Here is an 18,728-nt window from a genome sequence, read left to right as displayed (position 1 = left end):
GTGCATACTTTAAAGATTTTTTTCTTCCATGAAGTCTAGATTTCCCTCTACTCCCATTTGAAAAGGCTTGTTAAACCTTCTAATGTAGGAGTTGGCAAACTACAGTCTGATGGCCCAATCGAATCTGCCACCTGTTTTTGTAAAGGTTTATTGGTACACGGCCATGCCCATTCATTGAATACTATCTATGTCTGTTTTCATGCTGCAATGACAGAGTCTGGTAGTGGCAACAGAGACTATATGGCCCCCAAAGCCCATTTGCCCTTTATAGAAAAAATGTGTTGACCCCGCTCTAATGCAGTATAAGGTACACCTAAACACCCTCTTATGCTGCATTTCTTCTGTCTAATGACAGCTATTGGTGTCCCTCAAAGACATCCTCCCATTTTTAAGCATTTTCCTTTTCCCTTAACAGTTCATTTCTTCATATTTTCAATACCTTGGTTATCCTCTTTAGATATGAGCTAGTTTGGCAATACCTTACTTAAAATGGCCCACATATTGGATTTGGAAGGGGAGAACAGGTTTCTCTTTCCATCCTCACCATTTACTAGCTCTGAGGCCATGGGCATCTGTTTTTAAAAACATCTTTAAATCCCAATTTCCTCATTTTAAAAAATGAGATTAGAATAATATTACACTTCTTTTGCCTAGGCAAAGTGGCTCATGCCTGTAATGCCAGCACTTTGGGAGGCCAAGGCAGGCAGATTGCTTGGGCCTAGGAGTTTGAGATCAGCCTGGACAACATAACAAGACCCTGTATCTACAAAAAAATAAAATTAGCCAGGTGTGGTGTTGTACACCTGTGGTCCTAACTACTAGGGAGGCTAAGGTGGGAGGATTACTTGAGCTGGGGACGTCGAGGCTGCAGTGAACCATGAACACACCATTACACTACTGCCTGAGAAACAGAGTGAGGCCCTGTCTCAAAATAATAACAATAATAATAATAGTAATAATAATACTTATCACAAAGAGATCATGCATATGAAAACTCTGAATAAACCGAAAGACACTATGCAATCATCATCCTAATCAATGTGAAGTTATAGTGGTAGAAGTGTTGACCAATGCCTCACACATATGGCTGCTAGGCAGCTCCATGGTACAGATGGCAGAAGTCACCACTTCCATGATCAGGACATTTCCAGTTATCATATCTACCTTTGCAAGCAGTCTTCATTTCATGTTCTGCTCCAGTGAGAGGTTACTACTGACTTTTCACCATGACTTTGTTATTTTGCCTTTTTGTCTTTAAATTTCACTTTCATTGAAATATTATGATTTAAATATGTGAATTTATCATTCCTCAAAACATATATATATATATATATATATATATTCCCAGAAAGTACCTGGTATAGAGTTCTGACTTACAAAACTGGCAAATATGACCCAAGTATTTTGGAGGATTTAAATTGTAACATATGTCAGGCAAGACTAGATGATGGCGGGCTCAAGGTCATTGTCTTCAGTGATAACGCCTAACCCTGCAAATGAGTTGGAAGATAAATAATAAATTGTCTCAAATGCAGCAGAGAGGTTTAGAAAGATGAGGACTAAAACAATTACTGAATTTGGCAATTGGGACATCACAAGTGATCATTACCTGAATAGCTTCAGCAAAGATTTGGAAGGGGGCTACTGAGAGGCCAGCTCTGATTTCAGTGAGTGCAAAACGAATGGAAGATAAGGAAGTTGCGATATCACTCCTGATTACTCTTTTGAGAAATGTAAGAAAAAGATTAGGTGGGGGCTAAAAAGTGATTGAGGGGTGAAGGAAAGTGTGACATAAGAACATAAGAGACCTGTGTGGTTCTCAGGCTGAGTGAAAGGATCTGTAGAAAGGGAGTAGTCAAGAATATAACAGAGACAATGTGGAAAGGGTGAATGTACTGGAAGTGGGCAGGATCAAGCATGCACACCCAGAGACTATTAAACCACCAGCAATTCCTTGTCCTTGGCCATACCTGCAAATCTCCTGGGTTCAGTTTACCAGTGTGTCCACAGAAGTCTTCATGGGCCATGCTGCCCCCTTCCAGAAGGTAGGATACCTTTGAAAAACAAACAGGAAAAAAAGTAGATCCTTTGCCCATTTTTTAAACTGGGTTATTATTTAATTATTCCTACTGACTTGTATGAGTTCCTTGTACGTTTTGGAACTTAATCCCTTATTGGATAACATAGTTTGCAAACACTGTCTCCCATTCCATGAGTTCCTTTTTCATTAAAACGAAAAATAGCCATTACTTGGAATAGTCTCAAAAGTTTTTGGTAAAAGAAAAAAAAATAGCCAAAGGACTTGAATAGACACTTTTCCAAGGAAGACACACAAATGGCCAATAGGTGTATGAAAAGGTACTCAACATCACCAGAAAAATGCAAACGAAAGCTACAATGAGATATCATCTTACTTCCATTAGGACAGCTATTAACAAAAAGTCAAAAGATACCAAGTGTTGGTGAGGATGTGGAGAAAAGGGAATCCTTATACTTGTTGGTGGGATGGTAAATTAGTATAGCCATTATGCAAAAGAACATGGAGGTTCCTGGAAAGATGAAAAGTAGAACTCCTAGACGACACAGCAATTTCATCCTGGGTATACATCCAAAAAAAATAAAATCACTATCTCAAAGAGTTATTTTATACTCCCATGTTCATTGCAGCATTATTCATAATAGCCAAGATATAGAAATAACTAAAGTATCTGTTGAACAATAAATAGATAATGTGGCACATATACACAATGGAGTACTATTAAACCTTAAAAAGGAAGGAAATCTTGCCATTTTCAGCAACACAGATGAACCTGGAGGATACTATGTTAAGTGAAATAAGCCAGACACAGAGGGACAAATACTGCATGATCTCACATAAACAGAGTAGAAGGGGAACTACCAGGGGTCAGGAGGTAGGGAACATGGGAAGATGTTGATTAAAGGATACAAACTTTCAGTGAAAAGATGAATATGGTCTGAAGACCTAAAGCACAGCAGAGTAACTAGAATTAATAGTAATGTCTTGTACACTTAAAATTTGCTAAAAGAGATCTTCTGCACTCTCACCACAAAAATAAGTAACTGTGAGATAATGGATACCTTGGCTTGATTGTGGTAATCATTCCACAACATCACATTATCAAATCATCACATTACACACCTTGAATATAAACAATTTTACTTGTCAACTGTACCTCAGTAAAACTGGAAAAAGTAGGTATTGGGTAGCTGTGAAGAGGTGTTTGCTTTTTCCACTGAAAATTTGTTGAGGAAAGTGTCAGGAGCAACTAAGCAGAATAAACCGAGAGAAAGAATCTCTGTGACAGGGCCACATTGGCCCTTATGTCTTTGAGAGAATTTCACCTAGGTGCCCCTTCCTCCTAGCAGATAAAGGCCTGAGCCTGCCAGAGCTCACAGCTGAGTGAAAGGAGCCCCCACTCACCCTTCAGCCCAGCAGATGATGGCCCTGCCTTGGTGGGCCCTGGAGATCAGGGTGAAAGAGAGCCAGTTCCTTTTGAACCAGCAGAGTCCTTGTTACCAAGACTTGTTCACACAAGTGTGTGGGATGACATATGTGAGGTTGCCACATCTTCCCCAAAAAGCTGCCTCAGGAAATCCAAAGGAAAAGTATTTCTGACACCAAGCACGCAAACTCTCTAGGTGTTCAATAAATGCTCATAAAATATGTTAAATGAATTCATATAAATTAAAGTCAACTTTTCCAGGGACGTGTCCCTACTAAATCTAAAAGTGGAAAGACATTCTATGCTGTCCAATAGAGTAGCCACATGTAGCTATTTAAGTTTAAATTAATTAAAATTAAATAAAATTGGCTGGGCACGGTGGCTTATACCTGTAATCCCAGCACTTTGGGAGGCTGAAGCAGGCAGATCGCCTGAGGTCAGGAGTTCAAGACCAGCCTGGCCAACATGGTGAAACCCTGTCTCTACTAAAAATACAAAAAAATTAGCCAGGCGTGGTTGTAGGCGCCTGTAATCCCAGTTACTCAGAAGGCTGAGGCAGGAGAATCGCTTGAACCCTGGAGGTGGAGGTTGCAGTGAGCCAAGATTGCGCCATTGCACTCCAGACTGGGCTATAAGAGCAAGACTTCATCTCAAAACAAACAAATAAACAAAAAAATTAATAAAGTTTAAAATTTAGCACCTCAGGTGCACCTGCCACATTTTGGATGCTCAAAAGCCCCATCTAACTAATGGCTACCATATAGGATAGTGTAGATTATAGAACATTTCCATCTTTACAGAAAATTCTATTTGACAGCACGGATTTAGATAGAATGAATTTGAAAATCAGTAGTCAACTATGGTAGGCATTTTGTGTGGATAGAAAAATCTTCCCAGGACTTTCTGCAATCACAGTACATTTTGGTAGAACAAGACTCATATCAACTCTAAAAAGCAGAAGAAAATTAAACCCTTCTCATTTTATTATTCTACTAAAGGGAAAAATCAAGGAACTCTAAAATTCTCATTTTAAGGCTATTGTGATTACTCTAGCAAATAAAGATTAAAAGATACCAAATAATTTGCAAGAATTTTAAATTACCTCACGCACATGGTAACATTGTTATTTGAAATATATAATTTAGCACTTAAAGCTTAAAATGTTGTGTGTCAGGACATGGGCTCTTTTTGTATAATCTATTTGGATTCAACATCCATTTTGTACGCATTTGGGAAAATTTATCTGTAACTCCTGCAAGAAATACCAATCAGCCTAAACAGTTCTGAAAGGCATGTGCAAAACCACATTTATCTGCAAACCACGTGTGGCTCCCCAACTTAAGCTTAAGGGCAATAAGTTCTCACATTTACATTATCATTATTGGATGAATTTTTGTACATTAGCTATCTAAATGTTTTCTTCAAAACAATGTGTTTATCCTTTTTAGTCTTGGATATTTTACTTTAAAATTTTATTAACCATTATTAAATGAGTGAACCAAAAAATGTAGTCTTTGACTATAATCCCAACATCTCTTGTAATTATGCAGCCAGACCTAATTTTCACTCAAATATATTCAACCAAATATACCAATTTAAATCAGTACTTAAAAAGAATAAGTAATGCTTTTAACCAAAAAGTCTCTAAATCCACACACACACACAAACACACACACACAAACAGAGTGGAAATATAAGATTTAAAGAAGAAAGAAAAACAAAAGAAAATGCCCAGGAGGCAAGAGCAGAGAAATATTTATGAGGTTCTCAGCATATACATCAGATATGGCTGTTTTACACGAACAAAATTGTTATTTCCTCTATACAAGCACTCATCGAATATGTCAAAACCAGATTGTTTTTGTAGTATATATTTTTGCTTTATCCTAAGGCATAAAAAGTAGAACTAACTAGTCTTTTTTTATACGAAAATTCCAAAAGTTGTTTTAAAAATCATAAATGGCAATGGTTATTAATTTGCCCTATACTTTTGTGTATTTAGGACATAATAATAAGATATCAATTCACAGATATAAAACCTGTGATACAATAATTTTAAAATAATATATTGAGTAGGTAAGTGCGCCAACAACATTCATTGAACAAATACTCACTGACGTCCTATAATGTCCTAAGTACTGTGCTGGGAGTTAAAAAAGTGGAGAAGACAAATACAGTACTTGTCTTCATGAAGCTTATATTCTCACGAGGAAGACATATAGTAAGTAGGATTGGTAGATTTGAAAGTAGAAATTGAGTTTGCAGAGCCGAGCCCCCTCCTCTCTCCCTCCTGAGAGTCAGCCTATCCATAGAAAGCAAGTATCCTCTTTCTCTCTTTGCCTTTATGAGAGGACTAGCACCTGTGGTGGTAGCCTATAGGGGTCTAGCACAGATGGTGAGATCTGAGTAAGTCCGCCTTATTTTCAGGTGCACTATTCAGAAGCCCACCTGCCTGCAGATATAAGCCACCTTCTCCAATATCAGCTTTATCAGAAATAAAGGTATTTTTGTCTGCCATCTTTCTTACTCCTTTATTTTCTCAATTGGTTGAGAATTCAGTCTGGGAGAACAAGAGATTATTTATTATGCCTCCTAATACCTAAACTAAAAGCAGTAAAAGCCTTGCTACTGTCATGTTGTTGACATTTTATGTTATAGATTTATAATAAACTCTTCCTAAGCTAACTTTATTGGATGCCAGTTCTTGAAACAAAATATTTATAGAGCACTTAATACAGTGCAAATCAGGGTTGGCTGTCATGAGGACTGTCCATGTTTCATCCTGCAGAACAGTATCACTGAGGTGTACTGTGAACAGAATAACCTAGGCAGGACCTTTACCCCAGCAGGTCACAGGCAGATGGCTACAAAAGTTGGAGGTTCTAGGTTTGAAGTCTAATACCCCCATCTGGGAACTTGCTATGGTACTAGCCACAATGCAACATTGGCACAGGGATAGGAGAGACCCATTTGTATGGGAAATGAATATATGATAGTAGCAATTTCAAACCAGTGGGGCAAGGATGTATTTTCCAGTGAATGATGTTGCAACAAATGACCATATGAGAAAAGACAGTAATCCCCCACTATATACAAAAACATATTCCAAATGGATGAAGGATTTAAATGCAAATAGTACTTCTGAGATTTAAATCTAAGGAGACAAAAATACAAGGTTTTCTGCACAATTCTATTCTCTGCAACATGTACTGTAATAGTAAAAGACAGGGACATTCTGGATGACGGGTTAATAAGTAGCACCAACTATATTACGGAGTAGCCATATAAGAGAATATTATGCAACTGTTAAAAAGTGATCTAGATCTTTACTTATTGACACAGAATAAAATGAAAGATTATTAATTGAAAAAGCAGATTACAGAACAGCAATTCTGTTTAAAGGGGACAAATGAAACAATGTATTTAAATGGACTCATTTAAATAAAATTATATCCAGTTGTGTTAGTATGCATGGAGGTGCCCGGATGAACATACATCACGATGTGAACAGTAGTCATCTTCCAGATAGTAGAATTTCAGCTATGCTTCTTTCCACTTTTCCAATAGTTTGAATTTTCTGCAATAATTAACTGTCTTTTATATAATGGAAACAACCTGGATGAACATACATCATAATGTGAACAGTGGTCATCTCCGGATAGTAGAATTTCAGACATGCTTCTTTCCACTTTTCCATTAGTTTGAATTTTATGCAATAATTAACTTTCATGCAATGGAAACGACTTTTTTTATTTTGGAAAAAAACAAAGATGCTGCTGCTAATCGGTGGGTGAAAGTAAGTGGGATAGTTTATTTTTACACAGACGCTGATGAATATCTTGTTCCCTGCTTAAGTGGCTGGAGCTGGATAGAAAGGCAGTGAGACCCAAGGGAAAACAGTAAGAATCAGAAGAGTAACTCCATATTACATGTAGGACAATGCAGCTCCAACTTTCACATGTGTTACTGTGCGGAAAAAACCTGCAATTTTTACAGACAGCGCTTATGTCAGAATAGGAACAAAGCATTTAGGATCTAATACAAAGCTTAAAAATGTAAGGCGACAAACAAAAGCTTCCAGATTTCAAACAATCAGCCAAACTGTAAGGGGTAGTGTCTAGAATTGCTTTGCTTTTCCTGCTGCACATGCATTTTGAATTAAGATAATTGCATGAGAAAGGCAATCTCCATTGTTTGAGTTGAAGCTCCCCTTTGGGTTCTCAAAGGAGTCCCTTTCAAATCATATTCTTTTCCATCCCCAAATATTTTTCAATTATCCAAGTCTCAGGGCTTTCAGGTTGCTAATTGTCTAAAAATATGTCAAGCAACTTTAAAAAGTAAATTGTGGTGAGTATGACTCATTTGAAGATGAAAATCTAAGTGGGAACCAAGATTTTTTTTTTCCAAATTTGATTTTAGGAAGCAATTTCAACACTTTTTTAAAAGATTCAGTAAACAGTTATCCCCCCTTTCCTCTACTTTTGCAGTGTGGATGTTCCTTTCCCTGGTTATACAATTAAACCTCATTGCTCCTATGCTAAATATCATAAAACCTGAATTAGAGAAATCTGGTCAATGAAGTTTTATTGAATACAAAATGCTACCTTTTACTACTTAAAGCAAAAAACAAAAACAAAAACAAAAACAAAAACCATACTTTCAGCCTTTAGGGGGAAAAATCAGAAACCAAGGAAACCACAAATCTTTTATTTGTTTTTTTGCTAAGTAGTATAAATGCTAGACTGAGACTTCACATATAAATTAATGTCTGCAGAGGAGTTTTTTAAAAACTGAAGCAGTACTTCTGAGAGTTGACACAATCCAGATGATTTTTTAGGACATTACATAATCACAAACACCTGGAGAATTGCCGTGGGTGGCTGACAAATTGTGAGTGTTATGTTTAAACTCAAGAGTTGCATGTGTCTAATTAAGTAAGAAATTTGTAATCTGAAACAGGTGTTTTCTTAAAGCACTTGACGTGCTTCTTTGCCCTGCTTCCTCCTTTCCTCCTTCTAGTTCTTTCCATGGGTCTTTACTAAATACTTTTGCTTCCTTGTCAGTTCTTATTTCCTTGTGTGTTTGTGTCTGGGGGCAGAAGGACAAAACACACAATAGTGATGAAAGAAAAGTGTCACTTGCCATGTGAAGTTTAGGAAAGGTGTACCTCGAGGAGCTATAAATTAATTCTGAACAATTACAACACAAGAGATAATATAGTTTGTTGTTTCTGACTGGTATTGAGAAGGCAGAGTCTGAGTAGTACCTCATTCAGTGTTCGGGAATCAGATGCAAGGTCTCTTCTTTGAAGCAAAACGTTTATATTATAGGGAAAACTATGTTTTCCTTTAATTTCCATTTGCTTTAAAATGGTGGCTTTTTTATTTTTTATTTTTGTCTACTAGTGGCTTGGTAGGAAAAAGAGGAAAACAGAACAAAACAAAACATGAGTTGAGGTCACGGCTGATGAGAGATGCCAGCAAGGAACATACTGCATAATAGAAGCTGCTAACTGGTCTTCAAGGATGTTTGAATCCATACAATTAAGGACTCAAGTTATTTTACAAAATCATCCCACTAAACTGACTCATCCAATCCCAACCCCACACAAGCACTTTTACAAGTTCCAAAAGGTGGTTTTAACAAAAAGGAAAAGATAACCAACACGGTTCAGGTATTCGTCCAATGGACGAATCCAAGTACTGGAAAGCTCTACCAGGTCCTGCCTTGACATTTCTCTGCCACCTCCCTGCAGAAACACCAGTGCTTCCGAGATTCCCTCCGCTCTGTCCCCTGAAGGTGTGGCCCTGTCTCCAAAAACTACTCAAGCTCTGGGGCTGTGGTGCAAACCTTGGGTTTGCCATTTACCAGGTTTGGTATTCAGGGTGAAGTTCCTTCACTTCTTGGAGGCTCAGTCTCTTCATGTACAGAACAGACCTGGGAGGCGAGCCCTCCGAGTGTGGTAAGGACTAAGTGAGTAATGTACGCAAGGTGCCTGGCCATTAACAGGTGTCGACGAAGCTCTAGAATTGGCACAGCCACCACAACTCCATGGGCAGAGATCCCATTCATGGATCCTCACTCATCCTTCTTGGAATAGCTCCCCGCCCCCCAACAGTCTCATGGTTCACCTCCTCACTTCACTCAGGCCTCTATTCAAATGTTACTGCCTAAGAAAGGCCATGTCCAACCAGCCCATCTGGTCTAGTTTATCAGTCAATTCTTTATCCTCCCACCATGGTTTGTTTCTTCTTCCTAGCTTTTCCACTATGGGACACTATATTATGTAATGATTCGTTATTCATTTATTATCTGTCTTCATTAAGAGAATGTAAGCCCCATGAAGACAGGGACTTTTTTAACTTGGCTACAATGGTGCCTACCATACAGCTGGTACTGAAGATTTGTTGAATGAATGAATGAATTGATCAATCAGATGGATGAATGAATAGCATCTTACATTTGCATAGCATTTCAACATTTACAAAGCTTCTGATCCTGGAAATATGTGGTCACCTATACATTATTGATGAAAACATCATGGCTTAGTGAGATTAAGGTTACCGTTAATAATAGCAGAACAAGGATCTAAACCAACATTTTCTGTCCCTGAGAATAAAACTATTTTCACCCCCGACCCCCATGCTGCCTCACAAATGCTGATGGCATATTGTCCATCATGTTCGTGCTGGGAGAACAGGGCTTGTCTCAGAGGAGAAATCCCATGACAATTGCAATAGGAACCAGAACTGCAGGGATTTCACACAGGTAACAGGAGGACTTTGCCAACTTCAATGGCTTCAGGCAAACTGGCTATCTCAGGCAAAGAAAGGGTCCTACTGCTAATACACACAAAGCTGAAAATAGGCCTCATAATTTCTGAGTGAAGGGAGGAGGTTTATGGAAGATCCCAAAGCCACAGGATCCTGAGATGAGTTGATCATTAAATCCTTCTTTGGTGTGGATATCAAAGAGTTCTACCTGACATCTAACTACAAAGAAAAGAACAACTGACTTATTTGTCTCTTTTTTTATGTTGTTCCCATTCTCAAGTCTCCCAAACCTATTTTTTTCTTTCACTCTGATTGAAATTTCTGACATGGACATCAAGGTTCATGATAATCATATTCCCAAACCTAGCTACTCAAGAGAGCTGAATTGCAAACTCCCTCAGAAACTTCCAGCTGCTTCTAAAACCCCAGGACTAGGAATGCCCCTTCTCCTTCAAACCCAGATCAGGAATAAACGTTTTAAGGAATCTCTTCCGACAAGGTACCCCTGGGTTCCCATGTAATCAGCAGCCCAACTTCTTAACTGGCACCACCTACATCTGGTAAACGGTGCTCAAGATGTTCATTTCCATTGTTTTAATTTCCATGTTATGCTGAAGGGGCCTGAAGGGAATGGCTTGCTAACTTCCATAACTACCCAAATTTCCACATACCAAAGTGTTCTCTCTGTACCCAAGGGAGAAAAATGGGTAGTCAGAACTATTGTTGCTTAAGAGAGCCCTCTGCTGACACAAATTATGTATGCTCATTCTTTTCCTAAAATCAAACCTCACCAAACCAGATGTTTTGCCAATAGATCCACTGATTACTAAATATGTCTTGTAGTACATGCATGGCTTCTCTGCTTAAAGACTGTGTGTCACTGTGGCAGGCTGTCATGTAGTCATTAAGGGATCACTATGTTGTGGTATACGGGGAAGTTCTTCTGCTCAGTACAGTCTCCAGTTAAAAGTTGTTAAGGCAGACACCTAAGAATGAAGTGCCTGAAAACACCTGTTTGCACATATGGTCTTAGGCAGGTTTAGGACTCACAGGGGTCTTACAGACGGATAGATCTGAGAGACTCATGTCAATTTTCCTTTTAATATTTTGTTAAAATTTCATTAAGCAGCTGATACCTTGTTATGGGTACATTATTATTATGATTCCCTGATTCAATTCACTGTAAATTTAATTTCTCAAACTTTTAGTGAATGTGATCGTTGTACTTGATATTACTGGGCCCCAGGCCCCAGGGTTTTGGACATCAAGAAGCAATAAAACATTTTATAATAAGGAGATCTGAGAGAGGGATGCCAATGTTTTATCTTCCTTAGTCTTTTTAAAATAAACATTAAATTTTGGAGTAATTTTTAAGCTTACATAACAATTGTAAAGATAGTATGGAGAGTCCACCCAGCTTCTGCTGCATTAACATATTACATAACCTTGGAACATTTGCCAAGACTAAGAAACCAATGTAGATACATTGCCATTCACTAAAGTATATCACTTATGTGGCTTTCACCAGTTTTTCTATGAATATCCAATTTTGGTCCTGGATCCATGTCATCATGTCTCCTTGTTTTCTTCCATTTGTGACAGTTTCTCACTCTTTCCTTGTTTTTCATAAGCTTGATAACTTTGAAGAGTACTGGTGAAGTATTTTATAGAATACTCCTCAATGGTGAGTGGTGGTGCCAACTTTTAAACTCAGATTGTGAAAGGGAAAAGTCATCTATTATGGTCATCATTTCATAAAAGAAACGGCATTCTAATAACCAAACCAAGGGAGAATAGCAATTCTGAATAAAGAACAATCTTTTAAATAAAATAAATTTATCTCTAGGAAAGGCCCACTACTTTGCTAATCATTCCCCTCTCCCTTTCTTTTTCTTTCTTTCTTTCATTCTGGCCCACTCAAGATAAAATGTCATCACAAACTCACAAACAGGAAGTCAGGAATCACCCAGAAGGAACACAGTGGTCATTGCTTCCTTACCTTCAGAGAGCTACCACTCTAGAGAAGATAAACCACTAAAATTTGCAGACAAGCGAAATGGAAGATAAAGAGAAGTACAAGCAAATCCAGTGGAAACACAGAAGAAAGATTAATTGTGACAAAGAATCGAGAGGAATGAGGGAGTAATTCGTGGAGGAGGAATCCTCCCAAGTGGGTCTTAAAAAGATGAAATTTGGAGGAGAAATTTAAGGTGATGAGAAAAGGTATATGGAAAGAGGGGAAAATTAGGTTGTAGCAAGTCATAAGCAATTCAGAACATGAATTTGTTAATTATTATGTTACTACTAGATCATGAACAGTGTGCAGCTATAGTTAATGATTGCCCTTTATAGTAAGTTAAATGATTGCCCTTAAACAGCCAGGTACAATCAACCTAATCCATTTCCTCATTTTACTGAAAGTTTAAAGGATAAGCGAGACCACTATTTTGTGCTTACAGGTAGGAAAATTCAGATCCCTGGACCACGAAAGCATAGGTCCCACAGTAAGTGAGTGGCAGGAGTATGGCGTGTTTATTCATAGTTTATGATTGATGTCACCTGTACAGTCTCATTTCTAATGGTATTAAAAATCTTTTAATCATCTGAATGTGCCAACGTATTGAGAAAATATCACATATATAGCAAGGGAACTTCGTTCCAGAAGGAGTTGTAGCAAAGAAGAGTGGACAAGTGTGGACCTGGGATCAGATGGGCCCACCAAATATTGCTCTGTATGGCCTGTGTGAACTTCACAAGTCACCGCCTCCCTGAGCCTTAGTTTCCTCATCTGTAAAATGGGGGATAACAATTCTTACTTTTCAAGGTTGTTGTGAGGCTTAGAGATAATGTATCAACAGATGAAGCTTCTCATAAATCAGTAATTAATATTATTGCCTGGCAAATTTCCTTCAAGTTTAATCCTGTGTGGTCAGGCCTGTGATTCTAAGAGTCTATTGATTGGATGACTCTGAAATAGCTTTCTTAGTAGTGTTGATGATTTGCATGAAGTTTTTTTTATCATATAATGATCTATGTCAATTTATTTTAGACTTATTTTTCATTTCACTTGAAAAGCCTTATTTTATATTTGGTGACATAAAATAATGTTTTAGTGATTGGCTTATAGTCTTTGTTACATCTCCCCTGACTCAATTTTTTTTTTTTTTTTTAGACAAGGTTTCGCTCTTGTTACCCAGGCTGGAGTGCAATGGTGCGACCTCAGCTCACTGCAACTTCCATCTCCCGAGTTCAAGAGATTCTCTTGCCCGAGCCTCCTGAGTATCTGGGATTACAGGCACCCACCACCACATCCACCTAATTTTTTGTATTTTTAGTAGAGACGGGGTTTCACCACGTTGGCCAGGCTGGTCTCGAACTCCTGACCTCAGGTGGTCCTCCCCACCTTGGCTTCCCAAAGTGCTGGGATTACAGGCATGAGCCACCATGCCTCCCCACAACCCCACTCAATTTTTCTACTTAAAAACTCTTGGAATGTAGCCTTTAAGACATAAATGGTTTTTGTTTGTAATTGCAATGTGGTGTGGGTGGGGTGTACAGGGAAATTTATTGGGAATTTATTTGGACTACTTTCAAAGAATATTTCAGTTAAATTTCTACCCTCCCTCTTATGACCTATGCTTGTTAACACAGACCAGGCTTTAATTCTTTGCTGAGGGAACTGTCCTGTGCACTGCAGGATGTTTGGCAGCATCCCTGGCCTTTACCCACTAGATGGCAGTAGCACTCCCTAGTTGTGACACTCAGAAATGACTACAGAAATTGCCAAATGAGTAGCTTCTTGGGCTTTCGGCTAACAGCAAGTGTAGAAATTGCCATATGACCCAGATGGACAAATCACCTCCTGTTGAGAACCATTGACATAGACAGCACTCTACAAAAAGCAGAACTTTGAGGCTAAAAATGGTTTTACTTTAATGTGATTGTAAGTTGACAGTTTCAGGATGTGAAATATTGTCCCTTGGTTCATAGCTAGAGATCAACCTTGGGCTTTGAAGTACTTCCCCAATAATGGCCCATCCTAAAACTTTAGACCCTACAGCATCCCCACCCCCACCTCCCACCCTTCCAGATCCCATTTGCAAGCCGAATTAGACTACTCACTGTTTCTACTATATCCCCACACCGTCTTTCACCTTTACCTCCACTATCCAGAGAGTCCAATCTTACTTATTGGTTAAGGCCTTACTAAATGGCCACATTTTCCCTGAAGCCCTCCCAGACGCTTCTGTTAGAAGGGATAGCTTCTGCCTCAAAACATGAAACTTCTTCAACTATCCCCATCTTGTTCCTCCTTAATTATTTTCTAACTTTCATGTAAATTGAAAGTCCTCTGCCTCCACTTCCAAACTCAGGAGTGCACTCACTATTTTAATTTCCTTTCAGCTAGGGAATGTGTTGTGGAGGAGAGAGTTATGCTTTTGATTTAAGGCACTCTTAAATCTCATGGGCCTCTCTAATGGTGCACAAATTTTTTTAGAGAAAGTTCTCATCCCCGTTACACATTGGCATATATTATTAGCTTATCTGGTTGACAGGAATAGAACATAGGTAAGGTCCATTTTATCTGGAGAGAGCAAACCCAAGTAGGAGGCCCCAGTAAGAGTTCCTGGAGAACAACTGATTATCATGTCCTTCACTAACCACGAGAGCACGGTGTGTCTTTAAATATCTGAATGGCTGGTGTGCAAAGAAGGAATTTTGAACACATGAATTTCTTAAATAATTAACAAATACAACTAAATATTCTAAAGGTACAAAGAGAAAAAAAAGGGTTCAGTGAAAACCAACGATCTTGTCCACAACTTTCCCTTGTCACCCACTAACCTTCCCTAGAGGTCACATTACGAGTTTCTTGAGGGTCCTTTCGGAGATAATCCAGGCAAGTCCATGAATAAAGGTGTAAATGGAAACAACCCCAGTGTCCACCAATGGATGATTGGATAACAAAATGTGGTCTAACCATACAATAGAATATTAGGCAGGCATATAAAGAAATATTTATGCTACAAACTGAATGAACCTTGAAAACATTATGCTAAGTGAAAGAGACCAAACACAAAAGGCCATATACCATATCATTCCTTTTATATGAAATAGTCAGAATAGACAAATAAATAGAGACAGAAAGTGTGTTTCCTAGGAGCTGGAGGAAAGAAGAATGAGAAATGACTGATAATGAGTTCAGGTTTACTTTCTGGGCTGATGAAAGTGTTCTGGTATCAGCAGTGATGATTGTACAATCCTATAAATATACTATAAACCACTACTCTTTTTTTTGGAGATGGAGCCTCGCTTTGTCACCCAGGCTGGAGTGCAGTGGCACAATCTCAGCTCACTGCAACCTCTGCCTCCCAGGTTCAAGCGATTCTCCTGCCTCAGTCTCCCGAGTAGCTGGGACTATGGGCACGTGCCACCATGCCCAGCTAATTTTTTGTATTTTTAGTAGAAATGGAGTTTCACTGTGTTAGCCAGGATGGTCTTGATCTCCTGACCTCATGATTCACCTGCCTCGGCCTCCCAAAGTGCTGGGATTACAGGCGTGAGCCACCGTACCTAACAACCACTACTTTTTAAAAAGCTTTGTAAATACATATTTGTACCTGTTATCATGTGTTCATTTTCTCTCTAAACACCATCTTCCTTTGGTCCTATAACATGTATTTTATTTGCATCAGGGTGGTCTGTAGAAATAATCATTCATTACAATAATCCATCTTTCCCACAATAAACTTGGTAATAAGCCATTTAAAAAAGAAAAAAGGTATAGTTTTTGCTTTTTATATAAATCCTATACTATGCCACAACAATTCTGCACCTTGCCTCTGTCACTTTCCAAATATCATCAAGATTTTTCTATATTAGGACCTATCAAGCCATGTCATTCTCTTTAATGACTACACAGTAAGCCATGCTATTGGACACATATATTTAAACTATTGGTTCTCAGCCAGGGATAATTTTGCCCTCTCTCACACCCCCAGAGGACAGTTGACGATGTCTGGAGACATTTTTTTATTGTCACAACTGGGTGTAGGAAGATGCAATTGGTACCTAGGTGGTAGAGGCCAAGGACGCTGCTAAACATCCTGCAATGCATGGAACAGCCCCCCATAGCAAAGAATTATGCACCCAAAAAGTCACTAGTTGTGGAGGTTGAAAAAACCCCAATCTAAACAGTTCATGATTGATGAATATTTAAATTGGCTACAATATTTGTCTTTATAGATAATGCTGCATAACATTCCATCTTTCGAATATATCACGATTTTCTTATAATTTCTAGATACATAATTATTCCTCTACTATTTTGAATACTTTTTTTTAAACTGTACCAGAATAAATATTTGATAATAAGCCTTTCTTCTTACTTTAGTGTTTTCCCAGAAATAATTAGATTCATAGAAGTAGGATTACCGGGTTAAAGGAGAAAAACTTTTTTCTAGGGAATTATATTGGGTTCTTACCGTCATTATGAGTACGATGCTTTCCCCTGTTGAAAGAAAACTTCAGACAAATTAAATTTAACAGAGTTTAACGGACCAAGAAAAAAAATGATTAGCAGATCTGGCAGCACCCAGAGTCACAGCAGATTCAGAGAGACTCCAGGGATGTCCCGTGGTCAGAACAAATTTATAGACAACAGAAGGAAAGTGACGTACAGAAATCGGAAGTGAGGTACAGAAACAGCTGGATTGGTTCAAACAAGCATTTGTCCCGAACACCCAGCAGTGTATGAGTGGTTGAAGTATGGTGGCTAGGATTAGCCAAGACTCAGCTATTGTTATAGGCACATACTCCTAAGTTAGGCCTTCAATCTTGTCTATCTATTAAGTTAGGTTATGGCTTCACTCAAATATAGAAGTACAGAGTCCTTCTCAGGCCATATTTAGTTCTCTTTAACACCCCCATTATATCTGATTATTGCCTTTAAGCAGGAGAATTATTGATTTTTACATAGTTATTTTACATCCAAGTATCTACCAATAGGTTTTGGTTGACATTCTTGGTACAGTGGTGCCAAGAGGTGTCTTGAGAATGGAAATGGCTTCAGCTTCCTTCTTATATCTGTTACTTTCACTCTCAAATCATCCCAAATGAATATATATGCTAAGATTTATGAGCTTCACTGTAATCACAACTTCAGGACAAATCCTGAGCCCTCCTCCCTCCTCCAATCATATAACCAATCAAAGCCACATTCAGGCACTGTGAGTTTTATTATTATTTTATTACCTACAAATAATTTTTCTCCTCCTTTCCAACAGCTGTAACTCTTACTTATTAATAGCTTCAAAGTTTCCAGAACCATATTAAACTGTGATGGTTCTGGTAGACAGTCTTGTCTTCTTTCTCATATTTCTAGGAATATAGCTAAGATCTCAGTGTTAAATATAACAAAAGACGCTCCCTGGACAATAGAGAGTCTTTATGGTATTGAAAAAGTATCCTTTCCTGGTTTTCCAAAATGGATGTTTAATTTAATCAAGCCTTTTTTTCCCCCAGCCTTGATGGTATGGTTTGCTTTTGAAAGTGGTACACAGCAAGCTAGAAAAAAAAAAAACAGGCTGTGTGAGAGATGGGAGGTTTCAATCCGGTCATAAGTTTTAAGTGTGAATCACCAGGACCTTTCCCTTCCTCTCCTGGGTATTGTTCAGGCATTGCATGCAAACGCTGTCGGTTACCAACCAGTAAATATGAGTGTGGCTTTTCTGATGGGCACACCCTTGGAAACAGGGTGGTGTTGTTCTCGTGAACAAAAAGAACTTGCTGAGGCTTGTAGTGAAAAAAATTTTAAAAACACTTCTCAGCCTAATTGAGAACACAGTAGACAAGACCATCCTAAAAGGTCCTTGCAAAGCAAGCAGGATGCTTTCCTCTTAATAGTTCTTAAATTTAATTAAACAGGAGTGACTAATCATCTCAGTTTGCTCAGGACTGAGCAGTTCCTGGGGACAGGAGCCTTTCAGTGCTAAAACCTGGAAACTCCAGAGGCTATCATTTAAGGATGACTTCAAAAGGCACAAGACATGTTTCTTCCCAGGGTAGGTGAGAGGTTCATCAACGGTGTCCCATCTATAAGTACCTCCTTTTTTGAGCTAAACTTTAACAGGACATTCCCATGTCTCAGATCATTCTTTGTTTCTGATAATAAAGTTGCCCTAAATAATCCACAATATCAGGCCTGACCAGAAACAGGGAAACTGCAAAATTATTTCACCTTTTACTACTCAGGCCTTTTGAAAAACAATCCTTCCCAGATCACAAACTCCTGGCAGGAAAAACTGAATGCATTTCTCTTTTGTCTTGTGATCACTAGCTGTACCTCTTCCCTAGAACATGCCTTCTCAATTTTCAAGCAAATTTTTAATAGAAAACATATAGCTATTCAAACCAAAGAATTAAATTTAAAAATTGATTAGCCATTAACCCAGTAAAATCAGGTTCTCTCTCTTAGTTATCTCATAGAATC

At 38.4% G+C, this 18,728-nt stretch overlaps 1 protein-coding gene across 1 annotated transcript in view; it reads right to left on the bottom strand.

Annotated features, from left to right (window-relative positions):
• PIR (pirin) overlaps window positions 1-18,728 on the bottom strand; it is a 110,265-nt gene that overhangs the window by 72,175 nt on the left and 19,362 nt on the right. The window contains exon 4 of the mRNA XM_012434732.2: window positions 1,971-2,054. Within this exon, the coding sequence (XP_012290155.2) occupies window positions 1,971-2,054 (84 nt within the window). The remainder of the gene's footprint in view (window positions 1-1,970; window positions 2,055-18,728) is intronic.

Source organism: Aotus nancymaae, unplaced genomic scaffold, assembly GCF_030222135.1.
Source record: "Aotus nancymaae isolate 86718 unplaced genomic scaffold, 86718_ANA_hifiasm-v0.15.2.pri h1tg000058l, whole genome shotgun sequence".
Classification (NCBI taxonomy): Eukaryota; Metazoa; Chordata; class Mammalia; order Primates; family Aotidae; genus Aotus; species Aotus nancymaae.
Note: the sequence above shows the minus strand (reverse complement) of the source record. Positions and strands in the feature narration are given on the sequence as shown.